This window comes from Myodes glareolus, chromosome 4, assembly GCF_982192425.1.
Source record: "Myodes glareolus chromosome 4, mMyoGla1.1, whole genome shotgun sequence".
NCBI lineage: Eukaryota > Metazoa > Chordata > Mammalia > Rodentia > Cricetidae > Myodes > Myodes glareolus.
The window spans coordinates 90,898,464-90,918,734 of record NC_142029.1 but is presented as its reverse complement, the minus strand read 5'-3'; the positions used below and the strand labels follow the sequence as shown (position 1 = coordinate 90,918,734).

General features: G+C 40.6%; 1 protein-coding gene across 4 annotated transcripts in view; it reads right to left on the bottom strand.

Annotated features, from left to right (window-relative positions):
* Siral1 (SIR2 antiphage like 1) overlaps positions 1-20,271 on the bottom strand; it is a 47,272-nt gene that overhangs the window by 23,371 nt on the left and 3,630 nt on the right. For 3 of the 4 annotated variants that reach the window (XM_048458747.3, XM_048458749.3, XM_048458750.3), the window contains exon 2: positions 1,483-1,575. In XM_048458747.3, coding sequence (XP_048314704.1) covers positions 1,483-1,568 — 86 coding nt within the window. In that variant the 5' untranslated portion in view covers positions 1,569-1,575. Of the gene's footprint in view, positions 1-1,482; positions 1,576-9,352; positions 9,490-20,271 lie in introns of all 4 variants that reach the window. The other variant, XM_048458748.3, reaches the window with a different exon arrangement.

Here is a 20,271-nt window from a genome sequence, read left to right as displayed (position 1 = left end):
GAACAGCCCCTGGCCAAGTTCAACTGCAGAAGGTTTGGTTCCCAAGGCAAGCGTTCAGAGTTGGGGTTTTGGGAAGGTAAATTGGATCAACTTATTACCAGGTTAATCCACTGATGGGTTCATAATGTGAAAGCATTTCTGACTGGTAGAGACTCGGAGTCACTAAAGATGTGACCTGAAAGAATGCTATCTTGTGTCTGGACCCTTCTCTCATGGCTCTGATTCCCGGCAGGCAGAAGGTGGGCCGCTCTGTTCTACCTCACAATAGTCTTAAGAGCAATGGAGTCAACATAGGCCAAAAATCTCTCAAACTGTGGCCAAATCACCATTTCCTCTTTCAAATTCATTTCTAAAACAACTGCTAATCAGAGCACAGTGTCTATCTTGGTAAGAACACTTTTCTCTTACCAGAGAAATGAGTGGTGCTGTCAAAACTCTAAGAAAAAAAATGTTTCACACCTAAAATTCTATTCTCAGCCAAACCATTAAATAAATGTAAGGAAATGATGAAGCCATTTAGTATCTCCAACATTTACTCCTATGTATCCTTACTAAGGAAGGCACCTGAGAGCATGCTTCAGTAAAATGAGTACATTAAAATCAAAAGCAGGAGACTAAGGAGCCGAGTACAGGAGTAAGAATTCACAGAATCAATCAGCATATGATAGATTAATTCTCCTTTCAGCATCTGAAGATAAAAAGGACACAGAAAATAAAAAACCCAAGACACACTTTAGTAATATGGAAGTTTAAAAAAAAGCACAAAAGGGAATAAAATCCTAACACTTTAGGATTGGCTATTAATATTATTTATGTTTGTTTTGTGTTTCGAATCTCTGGCTGTCTTGGATCTTGCTATGTAGAGTAGGCTGGCCTTGAACTCAGAGATCCACCTGCCTCTGCTTCTGTCTCCTGAGTGTTGGAATTAAACCACCCAGTTTATTAATACTATGGATAAAGAGATAATGTAAATATTGAGAACTGGTTGAACAAGTAGAGAGATAAACACGAGAAGATAAGGGTGAAGCCAGTAGGGCAGCAAAACACGGGGAGGAACCAGGAAAGCAAACAGAGTCCTTATCTCCTGTTACATATGTTGCTTGTAGCAGAGCACAGCATTTAAAATGTGTGCTGTCAGGTGCATGCCTGCAAACTCAGCATCTGGGAGGCTAAGGCAAGAGTTCTAGACCAGCCTGGGTTACATATCAAGACCCTGTCTCACAATCAAAAACAAAACAAAACAGATGTAAGGATTAGAAAAAATAGGAAATTATTATCTCTGGTGAGTACGATATTTTAACCTTTAAAGTAACAAATTTTAAAAGTATGTATTAGCTTAATAAAAAATTAAGTCCAATGTAAAAAATAATTTAGTCTTTTAAATGAAGGCTATATTAATCAGTGAAATCCCCAATAGTTCAGGGTAAGTACCTCCCACTAATGGTAATTTTCTGTTCCTTTGATTCCCTTTCTCTTGTTTACCTGGGCTTTTTGGTGGGAGGTTCGCCATCATTGAAGAATCCAAAAATCTTGTCTATATCAGAGGCCTGGCTCCCTGTAGAAGCCATCCAGTTTCTAAAACAGATTAAACATCATGTACCATGATTAGATCTGTAAAGTACACCATTTATAACAGAACATACATTAAGCATTTTTATAAGTTATATGGTCATTAAGGTACTGTGGGGAGTCCTCTACTTAACAGAAACCCATTAATTAATGAGCACACCAAGCATAAGGAATGAAATTAGTCTAAGGGAACTAGTCTTGATATTATAACTCTCATTGTATATGTGCTCCATACTGCTCCATATTGCTTCTGTTCCTCAGAATCCCATGCCCCCCTCCCACTAAAGTCTAGGCCATTACTCTGTACACCTTACACCAGAGGATTTGGGAATCGCTGAGGACATCAAACAACCCAGAGATCAGTATGCTAACAGTGCTTAATTATGCACTTACGCTCAGCAATACAAGCAGTACCATTTGTTCACTGTTAGACATTCTTTGTTAGTAACTGTCCCCACAGGCTGAAGACAGGTCTCTCTGACTAAACATGGAGGGGATTTTAATCAAGTCACTGTGATTAATGGAAGAAGTATTAAGCAAAGATATGTAAAGACAATGAACATCAGTTGCTGGGATACCCAGCATAAGAGTCACTACAGATTAGTTTAAGAACTACCACGGATTTTAATTGCCCAAAACTTTAGTATACTGGTGACATTTAAAGATTGATATTAGCAACTTTTCTTTTGTTTTTTAAGATAGGGTTTCTCTGTTAACAGCCCTGTCTGTCCTGGAATTCACTTTGTAGACCAGACTGCCTTGAATTAGAGATCCACCTGCCTCTATCTTCCAAGTGCTGGGATTAAAGGCATGCACCACCACCTGGATAGACTTTTTAAAGTTGTGTGCTTTTGTGTGTGAGTATGCATATGTTGGTGTATCTCAGCATGTGTGAGGAGGTCAGAGGAAAACTTTCAGGATCTGGTCTCTTCTTCCACCATGTGTGTCCTAGGGATCAAACTTAGACTGTCAATCTTGGCAGCCAGCAGCTGTACCTGTTGAGCCATCCCACTGGCACAGAAGTAATATTTTAACACTGACAATGTGGAAGATGATAGAGTTCTGGACATATACTATGCCCTACTCTTACTATTGGGACTTTATATTAGAAAAACTCCTTATTTATTAAAGCCGTGTGTAGAATTTTTTTTGTAAACAGAAGCCTCAGTTCCTTGCCCCATATTCCATATCACATAATGAACTTTTCACTGATACAGTCATCAGGGAACTAGGAGGCATAAAATCACAAAAGTTAGGACGGATCACCTTTCTGGTAAAATCTTTGATTGTGTAATGAGAAAGCAAGGCCCTGGCACACAGGTCAAACACCAAAGCTAGAAATCAGATCTTTACTCAATCATCTGGTGTGACTGTTAAAAGAATACTGTAAATTCCTAAAAATAAAGTCAACCCAAAACAAAAGTACATTTTCTAAAAAAAAAAAAAAAAAAAAAAAAAAAAAAAGACTCTCTGGGGACTTATTCCAGTATTTCAAGCTGGAAACAGCTAAATAAAGTCAAACAATTTTTCTAGACCCCCGAACACTTTGTGAATGTTGGGCACACAGCAGGCACACCACTGTCATGATATGTAAAGTAAAGACTTTGTGTCTGGCTTTGAGTGGAATGTTTCCAATGTTTGGGTTAATCAGCAGAGGCTGAGACATTGTCTCTCTGGAGAGTCTGCACTTGGTGCTGCTGCATGACAGTTTGCAGCTGCACCAACCTTGGTCCTAAGACTCCTCACAGCCCTGCAGTTCTTACTTTTGATTATGTCTCGCCATAGTCAAAAGGCAATGAGATTTGTGTAGACTGTCTGCTCTCACGGGCAGCAAGAGCAAGATGACTTTGGTAGCTGGAACCTTTCCCAGCCCCTATTAACCTTGTATATTTTTGAATAAAGTAACTGGAGTGAACTAGCTGGGTGTCAGTCTTTTCCAAAAAGGCTGAACCCCTTTGCTCCTTCGGAAGCTTAGCATTTTGGTGAGCTTCTCTCTCTACTGAGGCATCTATTCTCTTAAGTGTGTGTTTCATTTCTTAGAGTCTAAAATTGTTGATAGTCAAGAGTTGAGCACCACTGAAATGATTATCATCAAATTCTAACATATTATAAAAGACATTTTCTAACGTTTATGTTTTATGGAGATTTAAAAAGTGGTTATTTCTTTCACACATACCACAATATCTCAGTTTGGGTATATGATTTAAAGCAACACTAAAGAAGGCAAACACATTAATGCCCCACCCCCCACAAGCATGGCTCTGTAAAGCCATCATTTAAACAAATTAAACCTAGCCAGGTGCAGTGGCATACACCCTCAATCCCAGCACTTGGGAGGCAGAGTCAGGGAGATCTCTGAGACCAGGCAGCCTGCTCTACAAAGCGAATTCCAAGACATCTAGGGTTACACAGATAAACCCTATTTGAACCACCACCACCACCCCCCGCCAAAAACAAAACAACAAAACCAAATTAAACCTAATCACCGAACACAGAAAAACAAAGTAAATGGAATTTAACATACATTTTGAAGCCTGAAGAGTCAGAACTTAGTGCTCAATTCAAATACTAACCCAGTTTTGCTTAAAAATTAAAAAAAAAAAGGCCAGGTGGCGGTAGCACACACCACTAATCAATCCCAGCACTCCAGAGGCAGAGGCAGGCAGAGTTTGAGGCCAGCCTGTTCTACAGAGTGAGCTTCTGAACAGCCAGGACTGCAGAGAAAAACCATGTCTCAAAAAACTTTAGACAGGGTCGGAGAGATGGCTCAGAGGTTAAGAGCACTGACTGCTCTTCCACAGGTCCTGAGTTCAATTCCCAGCAACCACAAGGTGGCTCACAACCATCTGTAATGAAGTCTGATGCCCTCTTCTAGCCAGCAAGCATACAGACAGACAGAACACTGTATACATAATAAATAAATAAATCTTAAAAAGAAAAAAAAGAAACTTGAGACAAAACAAAAAACAAAATTAAAAGCTGCTAGGTAGTGGTGGGCATAGCACTCAGGAGGCAAAGACAGACAGAGCTCTGAGTTTGAGGCCAGTGTGGCCTACAGAAAGAGTCCCAGGGCAGTCAAGGCTGCACAGAGAAACCTTGTCTTAAAAAGCCAAAACAACAACAAAACCAAATTAAAAAAAAAATCATAGTACTTATTATAGGTCATGTAAAATGTATAAATATTAGCTCACTTAATTCCTACAACTTTATTATTAGGCATTATAGATTGAGTATCTGTTACCTGAAAATCCAAAATGTTCTAAAATCTATAATATCTGGACCACTGATAAAATGCCATCAAGTGGGGGCTGGAGAGATGGCTCAGCGGTTAAGAGCACTGACTACTCTTTTAGAGGTCCTGAGTTCAATTCCCAGCAACCACGTGGTGGCTCACAACCATCTATAATGATATCTGTTGCCCTCTTCTGGCCTACAGGCAGGTTACTGCATCAATCAATCAATCAATCAATCTTAAAAAATGCCATCAAGTACATAATTTCACATCTGACATCATTTTATAGTAAAATTGCAGGTACACTATGAAACTGTACATAACACCATCAGGCTTTGTGTATATACAGAATAAACTAATACTGTGTTTTAGGCTTGTGTCTCATCTCCAATATACCTCATTATGTAAACCCAAATATTAAAAAAAAAAACGAAAAACAAAAAAACCCTCAAACTTTAAGTATTTCTGGTCTCAAACATTTCATTTAAAGGAATCACAGCCTTCATTATTAACCTACTTTACGGCTGAGAAAGCTATGATACAAAAAGGTTGGTACTTACGTTTAGTTGTCCCAGAATTCAAACCACAGCAACTCTGCTTTGCAATGCCATGTTCTCAGCAACAGAACTACTAACTAAAATGGTCTCCAACTACTAATGTTTTCAGTCTTAAAATATTTTTGAAGCCCAAAACTATTTTTTATATCTATTTATTTATTATGTATACAATATTCTGTCTGCATGTATGCCTGAAGGCCAGAAGAGGGCACCAGACCTCATTACAGATGGTTGTGAGCCACCTTGTGGTTGCTGGGAATTGAACTCAGGACCTTTGGAAGAGCAAGCAATGCTCTTAACCTCTGAGCCATCTCTCCAGCCCCCAAAACTATTTTTTAAGTGCTGAAATTGTAGCAAGCAGATTTACTTGAAATAATCCTGTGTAGAGCTCAATGGCCATGTCACAATTAGTTATGGAGGAGGCATACGCTCATGCAGCCTGCTCAGTTTGCTATACACCTCTCACCACTGATGGATCACCACAGAACTCTACACTAGCTTTGACATTTTCTCTGGGAAAATGCATCCTCAGGTTTGCTGTGTTCTCATCCAGACTACTGGTTAATTTCTGATGCTTTTCTTTTCAGAACCTTTCTATAGGCTCATTTTGGCTGCTGTAATTTAAGAAAATTAAACACGCAAAACAGGCTCTGACTGGAATGTTAGGTTCTATTACTTAGAAGTTGAATGAAAAGTAATTCTGTATGCCCTTATCACAGCTGGTCATCCACTCATCTTGTGTTCTGAACAGACTAATAGTTTGCCTTTAGTCAAGGGATGTCTCATATGAGATCTCTCCCAAGCGTATATCCCAGTACATATGTTATAAAAATTGTATCTTATTCATTCTAGAATATTGTTTTCAAGGGGGAGGGATCCCTTTTAGCATTTATCCTCAACAGTATGCAGTGCTGCTAAAAGTCTCAAAGCTACGTGTGGAAATCTGGTATGGAATTCCTAACATGAACCAACTAGCTAGTCCACACATGAATTTCTCTGCATGACTCTATTTCAGCGTTTGTTTCCGTGGAATTTGCTGTGTGTAAGGAGTGAGTGAAGTCCTGAGTGAATGTGTGTTGTTGATATGAGTACAGCCATGCCAAGGGCCTGACAGGGACCCCAACAGGAGTAAAAAAACCTTCCTCTGGTCCAAGTGTGGATGTTACTAGCATGTACAGAAAATGTCCACTGTAGCTTTCTACCCCCAGATATTTATGTCCTTCAGAGATTAACTAAACCTGCCCCCTTGTTCAGCTGTATGAACAGCTGTATGACTCCAGGTTCAGCAATATAATAGCAAACACACTGAGCTTGGAGGTGAGGAGATGGCTTTGGCTTCTCCGTAAGAGAGCCTAGACCATCCAATCCCAGCTTTTCTTTCTTTTTTTGATTTCCTTACTGCCCTAGTAAGGTCAATCCCTGGAGCCATGAAGAGTACAGGAGCTATGTACAGCTGAAGTGGGAAACACTTCTCTGTCACAAGTAACAGAGGCATTACCTGCGGCAGTATCCTCATTACTCCGACTGTTAAACCACTGAGAAATCCTTCAAGGCTAACAGACTATAGCAAATTTGGTCAGATGCTCAGTGAACACTGAAAACAGTCATATGATATCATTATCAAAACTTTCGGGCCAAAATCTTCAAATGAGAGAGAACGCTTAGCAGCCTTGTAATCCCTGATCTTGAAAGGTAGAAACAGAAGAATCATGAGTTCAAGGCCAGCTTCAGCTACTTGGTGAGTTCAAGGCCAACCAGGGCATATGAGACCCTCTATTAAAAATCAAGAAAAGACAGAGCATTTATAATTTCCAACCTATCATTTTGGCAGAAATAGAACCGGGGAATAGGACATTCAAGATAACCTAAAAAAAACTTGAAAGAAATGGGTAAAAGAGAGTGGAGAGAAAAAGGACTGGTTATCTGCTAACAGAGAGGCTGGCATTTAATGAAGGACCAGGATCTGAAACCATCAGATTCCCAGAGTCATGGAGGTAACACAAAGGGCAAACCCTGGCTCTTCTCTGCACTCAGCATTCAGCTGGGTCTGTTAGCTGCTTCCTCATTCTCACAGGCTCCTGACACATGCACAGCACTCAACTCAGCCAAGCCCCATGCAACAAGGATGTGATAGATGGGCAGATGGAACAAGTCAAGAGGAGGGAAAGTCCAATATTTTGGGGGGTTTTGCCAGAAAGCAAAGGATTTACAAATAACTAATATAAAAGACTGGCAAATTTCTTGCAGCAAGCTTCTCCATCTTTGTTTATGAAAAATGAGACAGTAACTAGAATAAAGAACACTATTTCTTCTGCAGTAAAAAGGGTTAACTCTTTGTTTTGTTTTTTTTTTTTTAAAAAAAGAAAACAATAGTCATCCTATGTCTTGAGAAAAACCCAAACCCCTCTAATTGTGACTATTGGACTAATTCCAGCACATCTGTGTTTTAGCAACTGTCGGGAAAGGGAGAAAAAGATGCCCAGTTTAAGTAAGGTGCCACAAAGGAGCATTCCACAAGTTTATTGACTGGAACACACGCAGTAAAATATTTGCCTGGATGGCTGATAAATTCAGTCCATAATGTGCAGTGCGGCTTTTCTTATTGGTGTATAAGAGCAAGCTTACTGTGTCCTCCTAAGACTCATACGGAGATAGGAATGATGTCCAGTGAGTAGGGATTTGACTGCTCTCTGTAACCTAGGCTTGAAATGTTTCCTCTACCCATGGTTAACTTAGCTTCTATCGTTATTTTTAAGCAGCCTGCTAGAAACCTCTGGATTTTGCCAGATAATCTCTGCATCAAACTCATTTCTCGAAAACTCACCACTGGTAACATGCTAGATTGATGTTGCTTATTCTTTTACCAACAGTCACTCATATTCAATGTGAAAAAAGCCTCATTAGTAGCAAGGCTTCTGAAAGAGCTCAAATTCCAGCAAGTCATTTCACTCAAGCCCAAAATAAATCATATTGATATTTCAGGCTCATAATCTTGGATGTTCTTTTTATCAGTGATATATCTATATATATCAGCATATATATGTATGTATACACACATATTTATACATACATACATGAGTCTACATGTATGTATGTGCTTGCTCTCAGAAGCTAGAGGGTGTCAGATCTCCTGGGACTGTAGTTACAGATAGTTGTGGCTGTCATTTGAGTGGTGGGAATCAAACCCAGATCTTCTATAAGAGTCTTCTATAAGAGATTGCTCTTAACCACTGAGCAATCTTTCCAGCACCTTTATAATTAATTATTCTTAATTATAAAGTCAAATTGATAGCTCAGTTGATGAAGTGTTTACCTTGCAAGCACAAGGACCTTAGTTTAATCCTCCAGAACCTACAGTCTTAAAAAGCCACTATGGTGGTATACACTTGAAATCCCAGAGCTGGAGAGAAGGAAAGCAGCAACCAGAAGGTGGTACACACTTGTAATTCCAGTACCAGGAAGGCAGAAACCGGTGATTATTGGGGCTTGCTGGCCAGCAAACCTAGCTTACTCAGCCAATTGAGGAAGGTCAATGAGAGATTCTGTCTCAACAAACAAGGTGGATGACTCCTGAGGAAAAATATCTGAGGTTGACCTCTGGCCTTCATATGTACAGGCAAATGTACATGTGCACCTGAACATGCATATTCATGGGGGGGATGCACATATGTATATATACAATCAAGTCCAATTATTTACATTGAGTTCATCCATCCATCCATCCATCCATCCATCCATCCATCTATAGATATAACAGATAAGTAAAATTTTATCATAGTTTTCTCTGTATAAAAACCAATTTCCAGAACACACACAGAGTTTTACTAATGAGCTTATTTGAGTACAATTTTTTGTTTTCGTTTAGCAGTTTTAAATGTCTACTATATGCTAGGATCTTGAATTCTCTACTTCAAATGGAAATAGAACTGGAGGCTAAAGAAGTTGTTACATGTCCTTTTAAGGAAGGAGGGTAGTCAGGCATGATGGCACATACCTGTAACCCCAGCATTCCAGAGATGGAAGCAAGAGGATTGTGAGGTGGCGGTCAGTTTGGGCTTTGTAGAGAGACCCTATCTCCAAGAAATTACAGCAGAACTATTAAGCGTCGGAGGTGATATCTGTAAGTTCTGTCTGGAGGAGAAAAAAGGCATGTTGAATTTCAAGAGTCCTTCTAATCTGTACTTATATGAACATGCACCACTTTCCTTTTTTCTTTTCTTTTTGCTATTAGCAGAAAGTATAATGTTTTGTCTCAGACCCATGTTTCTGGACACTCTCTACTAATTTTATTTCAGCTCCAACCTCCTAGCAAACTAACCTAGAAACTGAATGGCAATTTGCAGAACAGGATTCCAACAGAAAACAGTGATAAATAGAGAAAGAATAGAAGTTTTACAAACAAAAGGCCACTCTAGCTATGACACAAAATTCAGAGCAGCAAGAAAAGATGAGCTGTGGGCCATGAGGACTAGAATAGTCCCAGCATCCTCTGAACAGATTACAGGGCATGGACATTTCAAACGAGGCACTCCAATGCACAGAACCCACTTGATACACACAACTCTGCCAGTTTTCTGTTATGGACAGTGATGACAGTGTGACCAATTCAAGACTTAAGGAGCATATAGAAAATTTCACTCTATGAAAATAGAAAATATTCATCACCAAGTTAAAAACATTTAAAAGATTTGGTGCTACTGAGCTAGAAAGAACAAGGAATATTAATAAAACCTGATTATGTATATTAGGTAAATGCTCTACCAATGAGCTATAAGTCCAGCCATCTTTTTAAAACTTTTAATTGTATATGTCTGAGCACATGTGCATACACACTCAAACATACAGGAGTACAGACAACTGTGGAAGCCAGAGGCACTGGATTCCCCGGAGCTGGAGTTACAGGTGGCTGTGAGTCGGACATGGGTGGCAAGAACCAATCTTATATCCTCTGCAAGAACAGCGCGTGCTCTTACCCACTGACTCATCTCTCTAGCATCCCCAGCCCTCTTTTTCACTTTCTATTTGAGAGTTTTATTAAGCAGTCCAGACTTGAACTCACTCTATAGCCTAGACAAGTCTTGAACTTGTGATCCTCATGACTTAGCTTGTAGAGTATTTGAAATTATACAGCTAAGGACAGTCAAAACCTTCTTCCCCTCCTTTTTGAGACAAGATCTCACAAATGTGGCTAAATATGACCCTGAACATCAGGATTCTCCTGCCTTTACCTCCCAAATATTGGAATTACAGGCATGCATTTTCAGTTCTGGGGAGTGAACTTGGGGGCCATGTGTATGTTAAATACTCATCTACTGCCGGGCTGTGGTGGTGAACGCCTTTAAACCCAGCATTTGGGAGGCAGAGGCAGGCAGATCTCAGTGAGTTCGAGGCCAGCCTGGTCTAAAAAGCAGGTTCCAGACAGTCAGGACTCTTATACAGAGAAATCCTGTCTCGAAAAACCAACCAACATGTGGGTGACAGTTGTATGGCTAGGGCAGACTGTGGGGCCACTGGCAGTGGCACCAAGATTTATCCCTATTGCTTGTACTGATTTTTTGGGAACCTATTCTCTTTGGATGGATACCTTGGTCAGCCTAGATATAGCAGGGAGGGCCTTGGACCTTCCCCAAAGCAATGTGCCTTACCCTCTCTGAAGAGTGGATAGGGGTGGAGGGTTAAGTGGAGGGAAAGGGAAGGGAGGAGGAGATGGAGTGGGAACTAGAATTGATCTGTAAAATTTAAAAAAATGTTTGTTTTCTTTAAAAATAAATAAAACAAATTTAAAAAAATAAAGAAAAACCAACCAACCACCCCACGACCACCACCACCAAAAAAAAAAAAAAAAAAAAAAAAAAAAGAAAAAAACAAAAAAACTGGACTACTAAAACCTGCTCTTAAAAGGCAGTTTTCCCAGGCTGGTCATAGGGGAGCAGCAGGCCTTTGATCCCAACACTTGGGAGACAGAGGCAGGCAGATCTCTGAGGTCGAGGGCAACCTAATCTATAGAGTGAGTTCCAGGACAGCAAAGGCTACACAGAGTAACCCTGTCTCAGAAAACAACAGACAAAAGGCAGTTTTCCCCTGTACTAAACCCGATCTTAACTCTTTCGTTGTTTGTCATAGCAGCAAGTGTCCTTAGCATCTTTGCAATAAACAGACTTTTGGCCTCTAACCTGACCATCTGTGAGTAGAAATTATCAAATCCACCTGTCTCCCTCTGAATTATGGGAGATGAAAAATAGGACCTTGGGCACATTAGGCACATATTCTACCACCAAACTACATACCCATTCTGGAATGGTGAAATCTTTAGTTTTGGGATTTTTTGTTTTGTTTTGTTTTGTTTTTTTAAAATGCTGGGTCTATAAGCATGTAACCCAATTCTACAGGTTTACTTACAGAGATCCATTTGTTCAGCTGCCCTATGAAGTGAACTTAAGAAACTGCATCACTTTGTTAAGATTTCAAGTGACGGCATGAGTGTAGGTATTTAAAGACTATATCTGGAGGACACTTGTGGAATGGAAGGTCCATGCCTAACTACTGCTTTACTTTGGCTTATGAACTCCTTGAAACTCGGGAAAAACTCATTTCTAGAAGCTGACACATTCACTCTCCCTGCAGCTTCTACAAAATTCCTCAAACAGGCTTGTGCATGCTAGCCTTGAGGTCTGTCTTTACTCAGAATGTTCTTCCCCATCTATATGCATAGGCCACCAAACTTTTATTCAAATCATACTTGATGGTCTGAGCTACCCGACTTACTGTGCCTGACTTACAAGAGCCCTGGACATCTTAACACCGGCTCTTATGCTTGCACATCCTCTGAGTCATCACCTCAGCCTAGGGTGGTTTGATTTTTTATTTATTTAGTATGTACAGTGTTCTGCCTGCATGTCTGCCTGCACACCAGAGGAGGGCACCAGATCTCATTATAGACGACTGTGAGTCACCTTGTGGTTGCTGGGAACTGAACTCAGGACCTGTGGAAGAGCAGTCAGTGCTCTTAACATCTAAGCCATCTCTCTAGCCCTAAGGGTGGATTCTTAAGAGTAGAATTCTTTTTGTCAAGAGACTCAGAAGTATTAGTATTTTGGGGCAAGAAACTAGTGTTTCTTATCTCAAAACAAATTGGGTTAAATAAAAGCACTCCACGACTTCTCATCTGTGATTAATAAAATTAAATTCCTCATCATGGTTATAAAGCTCTAGCTCCACCACCACCAGCTCTTCTTCCTTGGCCTTCATCACCCCTGTCCTTTCTGATCCCCTCTTGCTTCAATGCTACCAGTAGACCGCCGGTCCACCCTTCTCCTCTAACTGCCTCTGCTATACTTTGACACCTTATTTGTATCTTCTAACACTTGTAATTATTGGCCACTCTCAAAAGAATAACTTCTTTCAGGATAAGGAGAAGTTCTATTATCCTATTCCTAGGCCAGTTTCTATTACACAGTGTAAAACAACAGAGTAAATGTTGAATATCTGCTGACTCAACGACTGTGTACCTTCTATGAGTTAAAGTCTAGAAGATAAACTGATATGTCTAATGTTCTAAACTGTTAAAACCCAAGATGAATAGGTAAAGTTACAGTATTTTCTTTCAAGCCAACCAAAAATCTCCTGTGACTAATGCTACCAATCACCAGTTTAAGCCACCACTGCCCGACTGTAAGTAGTGTTTTTAAGGGTGGAGGCCAGTTTGTTTTATACAAGACCCTGTCTTGAACAAACAAACAAATATGATGATGTGGTGGGATCTACCTATAATCCCAGTTGAGGTAGACGCAAGAAGGTCAAGGCCAACCTAGGCAATTTAGCAAGAGTCTTGTTTCTATAAAATAAACAGAGGAAAGGTCTGTACAGCTCAGCAGTAGAGAATGTGTATGGTCTCGGGTTTGCTCTCCACAGCTACAAGAACAAAACCAAGCAGTGGTGGGACCGGGCAGCAGTGCACTTGTGAGGGCCCACAGATGTGAACCTGTTCCAGCTTGACTGGAGGTCAGAGAGTTTGAGTTTATTTTTGTTCTCTTGAAGTTGTTGACAATAGATGTGGCTACAAACAAGAGATTCTGACTTAGGGTGTGGTTAATTAGTATTTTGGGTATAGAGATGGATCTGCTCCACCTAGACCAAAGGCTGGAGAATACAAGTCTATTATTCCTTATACCATGTTAATGAAGTCTGTTGTCTTCCCCCTTCCCTTTTGAAGTGAAGTATAAAAGCATGTGGAAAACTATAAAAAAATAAATAAAATAAATAAAGGATTCGGGACTCTGTATTCACTGAAATGTTCCTCCCGATACTGTTCTGTGTTTCTGTCTCTTATATCTTTTTTGCTTAATAATTCTAACCCCCACACTCCTACCTTGGAACGTGGTCTTTGACAACAGCGACAGGAACAAAAACAAGCAGTGACAAGCGCACTGCTACAGCTGGCTGGGGGCTGTGAGGCACCAGAATGAGCGGGACCCCAGTGAGAAGGTGGCTGAGGAGCAGGTGGTCTCTAGCGCTAACTCATGGGTGAGATGCCTATGGATTCCGGAACACTATAATAAAGCACTAACTTGTAGTCTAATCTCAAGCTTTTCAGCCAGAGTTAAAAAGGCTGGCTGACCTTCTGAAAATAGTTAAAGAAATTTAAGGGTAATTTGTGTTTCTCTTTGCAATGTACAGGTATCACTGTGCCCTCTCCCGACTTTGGTCCTAAAGCAATTAATACTTTCTTTCCGAGCATTATCATCAAAATGAAAGAATTCTGTAAACTATAAAATGAATACTGAGAGGGAGTGGGAGGGAAATGGCAGGAGGGGAGGAGGTGGAAATTTTTAATAAAAAATATAAAAAAATCAAAAATCAAAACAGAGAGGGGACAAGACTGCAGCAGCTGAGAACTCTCAGTGAGTTTTTAGAGATGGCAAACAGGAACTTTAAAGGCAGACCTAAAGATATATATAAGGATTATCATGATGTCTGCTCACTGCACAAATTTCTTCACCCACTGCCAAGTCAGAAAAAGATTTCGTTTTCTCCACCTCCCCATTCAAAGGTTTAGAGAAAAACAAAATGAAATTTGAAATGACTTGAGTCAAATACAGTCAGGATCATTACACCTCCAAAGAAATCACAAGATGAAGGAGCTCATTTGTTTCTCAAATTACTAAGTGCAAGGTCCCTCTCTACAACGGTGAACAGAAGAGACCAAAACCAAACCCTGGTGAAGTCCATAGTAGCAGTGAGGTTAAGTCAGGTAAGAAATGCTGGAAACAGGGAAGGAAAAGGGAGATGGGCCTGACTTTAAGCAGAGAGGGCACCTCATCCAGGTTCTCTGAGGCCAGCCTATGAAGGAACACGTCATTGCTATCAGAGGCAGAGAATTTCCAGCGAAAGCCCTCTAGTCACTTGCAGGAAATGAAACTAAAGCAAAGATCTGAGAAAAATCTAAAGAACTATAATAGACCCACTTGCACCCATATAGCAAGAGTAGACATTGTTAAAAAAAAAAAACAAAAACAAAAACTCAAACCCTGGCATGGTAGCACATGCTTGTAATTCCCAGCACTTAGGAGGTGAAAGGAAGATCAAAAATTCAAGGTTAGACTTAGTTACTTAATGAATTCAAGACCACCTTAGGCTACAGAGAGAGGAAGGAGGAGAGAAAGAGTGAAGAAGGGGGAGAAGAGGGGTGGGGTAGAGAGAGAAAGGGCTAGAGAAAGGAGATGTGGGGGGAGAGGAGGAGAAGGGGCAAGGGAAGGCGAAGAGATGGAGAAAATAGCAACCAAAGAATCAAAGAAAGGATGGGAGAAGAGTCTGGCAAATGTCACAGAACTGGAGGCTATGAATGAGCCCACTATAACAAGGCAACACGGGGAAAGCCCCATCCCATCGTACACCACCACGAAACTGCATAATGCCAGGGACAGAGAATATCCTCACAGCTTTAAGGAGGGAGGAAAGGTAACAAGAGCTTGTGAAAAGGATGTGGAATAGCCAACTCCTGAAGAGAGTGCAGCAATGTCTCAACCTCCGTGGGAGAATGACTTTAAACCTTCATTTGTATATGCTGCTGAACCAACAACTAGGCAGGCAAATTCAGTCATCCAAAGATTTCTCAGGAAATTCCTGGAGTGTATGCTTCAATAAAACAGGGAAACAAGCCAGAAAAGGACATGGCTCCACACAGGAAGGAGGTGAGAGAAGCAGGTTCAGGACAGCAGCTGGGCAGCGTGCCTAAAAAAGAGTGAAGTCAGGAGGAAGAGGCCGGTGCCAACAGACGGGGTGCTACAGCTGGGCTCACAATGTTACTGATAAGTATGTGAGCAGCATGTTGGCACGCTTCGGGGAAGTGAGCAGCAGGCAGGTGGAAACTGAAGCGCAGGCCAACCTAAACACTGGGGAGCACAGGTGGAAGCGAGTACGGCGGGCTCTACGGTGAACGCTACTTGACAGAGAAGTGAAGTAATAATATTTAACATTAGCCATTACTTTTCTTACATCGTTTAGGAGCCTGATCTTTTTTGTTTTGTTTTGTTTTTTGGAGACAGACTTTCTCTGTAGCTTTGAACCCTGTCCTGGAATTCATTCTGTAGACCAGGCTGGCCTCATGCTTATAAGTCCACCTGCCTCTGCCTCCTGAGTGCTGGGATTAAAGGTATGCGCTACAATTACTTTTCTAGGAGCCTGATCTTTGCCTGGTATATCCATAAACAAAATGTCATCTTGGGGAAGCAGAAAGAAAAGGAGTTGATTACTTAATTCCAACTCACCAAATCAGAATCTCTACAGCAGAGATTCATCAATTGATTCCTTCTTGAAACCATCTCACCATGTAGCTCAGGCTGGTCATGAACTTAAAGCAGTCCTCTGGCCTCAACCTCCCAAGTGCTTGAATAGCAGACTTGAGTCATCACGTTCATGCTCCCCAGTAACTCTTACCACGTTTAAGAAACAGCGGGACCAATATATTGGGACTGGTAAGCTGAGTGGATCAATTTCTCTAAATCAGTTAATAGTTTAATTCTGCTAACACGACATAGTGAGGTATATTACATATAACCATAGTACCAGGTCAAAGTTACCAGTACGTGCCAACCATTAACAATGAAAGCATATACAATGATCTACATCTTTAATGGTTCTTACTCAAATAGGAAAATGCTGCTGAAAATACATGCTTACTTTTCTTAGGGTTTTAACATCTGACTTTTATCCAACCAAGTGGTTTTAAAGATCCATATTTTTTTTTCTGTTGATAGTCTAGAAACTAGTTTCCAGAAAGACAGTTTCAGAAATAATCAGATCATAAGTGTTCTGACGTAATCAATGAGCCCATCCCTTGATACATTCACAGTGCAACAGAATTAATGGGAGGCGGAGAAAAGTAAGGAGCAAGACCTACTTAGAAAAGGTCACTGGTGGCATGCCCTTTGGAGCTGTATCTTGCTCTGGCCCCTTCCTTCTTATTTCCTCCTGGTCAACACAACTGCTCCACCAAGCTCCCTCCACCATGATGGACTCTCCTCTGGAACTATGAGCTAAAACAGGTCTTTTCTCCTTAAGCTACTGTACTTAGGGACACTGGTCAGTGTCACAAAAGTCTAATACAATCTGAGACTAGTCATCTGAGTACCTACTGCATGCCAGACACTACATATATTTATCTTGCTTGCTTATCAAATAACCTTAGTAGGCAAGTATTATAAATTCATTTTACAAATGAAGAATGAAGATGTGGAGCTTAAATGGTCAACATTTAATAATTTAATAAAAGACAAAGTCCCCAACCCCCAATCTACTTTCTTTTTGTGAGCATGAGTATTTTGACAGAATGTATACATGTGTACCACCTGAGTGTCTGGTGTTATGTAGAGGTCAGAAGCAGGTGCTGGATACCCTCACACTGGGGTTACGGATGATTATGAATTACCAGGTCGGTGCTTGGAACTGAACCCGGGTCCACTGCGAGAGCAACAAGTTCTCTACATCACTGAGCCCTCCCAATCTATTTTCAAACCCCCTCACCTTTCTAAATATCAATCTGTTTACTTCAAGCAAGCACGGGAATTTCAGTACCACACAGTTGTTTACTCTGGGTGAGAAACTGAGGCAGAAAACTCTAAAGTAAATAACCTAAGAGACAAAATTAGACTAAACTCTGTATTTTTGACTCCTAGTTCAATTACAAGCTATCTGACAAGTATTTATGCACCTGGTGCTATACTATGTGCTGAGACTAGCTATACTATTCTTTAAATACTGGCAATGTGCTATGCTTTACAAGAGTACTTTAACATGCATTAACTTATACCTCAAGCAGCCCTAAAGCAGCTAACACTTAACAGTATAAAACACACTAAGTAGGCTGCAGATGTAGCTTAATGGATAGGAACATGTTTACCTCGTTTAAAAACCAAATGACATGAAATACTTATCTGGGCATGATGGCTCAAACTTGTACTCCTGGTACTGAGGAAGCTAAGGCACTGAGTTTGAGAACAGCTATGTAGTAAAATTTTATCTAAAACAACAACAACAACCACCAGCTAGGCAGGACTAATCCTAGCACTCAGGAAGCTAAAGCAAGGGAACCATCTCAAGGTTGAGGACAGCCTGTTACATAGTGACTATGAGGCCCAGCCATGGCTAACCACAAGCCCCTGATCTTAATATACAAATAAATTACCACCCCCCTCAAAGTGGAAGATGAAATTATATAAAATTGCACAGATTGAAGCCAGTTTGTCTATCTCCACATGGCTCTTGGCCACCATGCACTCTAATATCTGTAAGGTTTACAGACCACAAGTCTCTTCTGAATTACCATTCTATGATCTAATGATAAGTATATTGTTTCCCTAGTTAAAAGTGGATGACTTAGGCTGGAGAGACGGCTTAGTGGTTAAGAGCACTGGCTGCTCTTCCAGAAGACCTGAGTTCAATTCCCAGCACCCACATGGCAGCTCACAACTATCTGTTACTCCAGTTCCGGGGCATCTGACACACTCAAACTGACATATATGCAGGTAAAACAACAATGCACAAAAATAAAAATAAATTATTTTTAAGAAAGTATATACTTAAGGTGCTTAACATGCATAAAGGCCTAAATTTGATTCCCATCAGAAACAAAACAAGCGTATGTAAGATATGCAGCTCCTTCTTGGATGCATCTTGGGTCTCTTCAATTGCTAAAAGGAGCAAGCTTCCTGCTTGGCAACATTAACAAATTATTCTTCTTTTAAAAAAAATATGATAATGGTACTATGGTTGTGTTAAAAAAAAAAACAAGATCTTACCTTTTACAAATAGACAACAAAGTTTCAGATGAAATATGTGTGAGATTTGAGCAAGGGCCATCTGGGGGTTTGGAGGACAATGATCTCATGTTAGCTAATTGTCAAAACTGGTTGATCCATAGATGGGAGTTTAGCATTTTCTCCCCTGCCACCACCCTCGTTTCTTTTTCCCTTGCTTTTTTGAGTGAGAGTCTCATGTATCTTAGGTTGGCCTTGCTTTCACTGTGTAGCTGAAGATGACCTTTAACCTCTTACGTCCTTCTGCCTCTGATGTTCGGAGATACTAAAAACGGCAAGCCATGTACCACACCTACTTTACTTCTATTTGCTTATTTAAATTTCATAGTTGAAAAAAAAGAGAACATAAAAAACTGGAGAAAAGCTATGATACTAATACAGTTTGAAAAGAGAACTATGAATGCTACCCCCTTCTAATTTTCATACTTTTCATGCTTTATATTACTATTACTTTTTATAACAGAAAGCATAAAATACAATTATTTAAAGAAATATCCATTCCTTGAATGTCATCTTTGATTTTAATTTAGGTAGTGTCTGCTTTTTCTAAATAGGCAAACCAAGACTGTCCACAGTCTCACATGGTCAAACTTAACAGCAAAAAACACTTTTCATCTCTTTATCAGCTACTGCTATGCACACACTTTTAGAAAGCCACTGTACTAGGACAACCATGACCTTAGGTAGAAACTAGCCAAAAGTAACTAATCGGGGCACAAGCACAGCAAACGGGAGACCAAGCTGAGAGGAACAATCGAGGGCACAACATCTCTGCATGGTCAGCCAGCTTTCAATAAGGCCCTTGAATGGGCAAGGTCAGACGTATCTCATGGTAGGGATGTATTTTATCTCCTCAGCCTTTGGTGCTACCAGGTTGGAGACTGTGAACAGAGAAAACTAGGCTCACGGCTTCCTAGGGTCCACCTCTAGCATTCTCTAGTGACAGAGCTGTATTTCCATGCTTCGTGAAACACCAAAGTCCAGGAAGCACTAGTTTAAGGCACCCTCTGGACCACTGGTCAAAGGGTAGATAAAAGTATGAAGTGACAGAACAAAGGAATTTCTTAGAAATGCCTGTCGGAGGCTGGGTGTGGCAGCAGGCCTGTAGTCCTGGCATTCAGAAGACTGATTCAGGAAGACAAGAGTTCAAGGCTAGTCTGGGTGATACAGTGAGCTCTAGGATGGCGTGGGCTCCATATCGGTACGTATCCTATTTCAAAAATAAAAAAGGTAAGATGGTTTGGAAAAAATAATTACTATCCACAACCAACATTATAGGGTTATAGGATTCTCTTCTTTTTTAAAAAACGGGGTCCCACCATGCAGCCCTGGCTGGCCTGGAGTTCATGGTGGAGACCAACTAGGCTGACGAGTGCTGGTATTAAAGGTGTGTCACCACACCTGAGCCTAGGAAAGCTTCTCTCTCTCTCTCTCTCTCTCTCTCTCTCTTAAAACTATTTATCTGGGGTGGAGGCGGCATATGTGCTGTAACTAGTGCATGGAGCTCAGAAGGCAACCTGGTGGAATAGGTTTTCTCCTTCCACCTTTACGGGGTTCCAGGTTTTCAAAGCAAACACCTTGTGCCATCTTACCAACCACC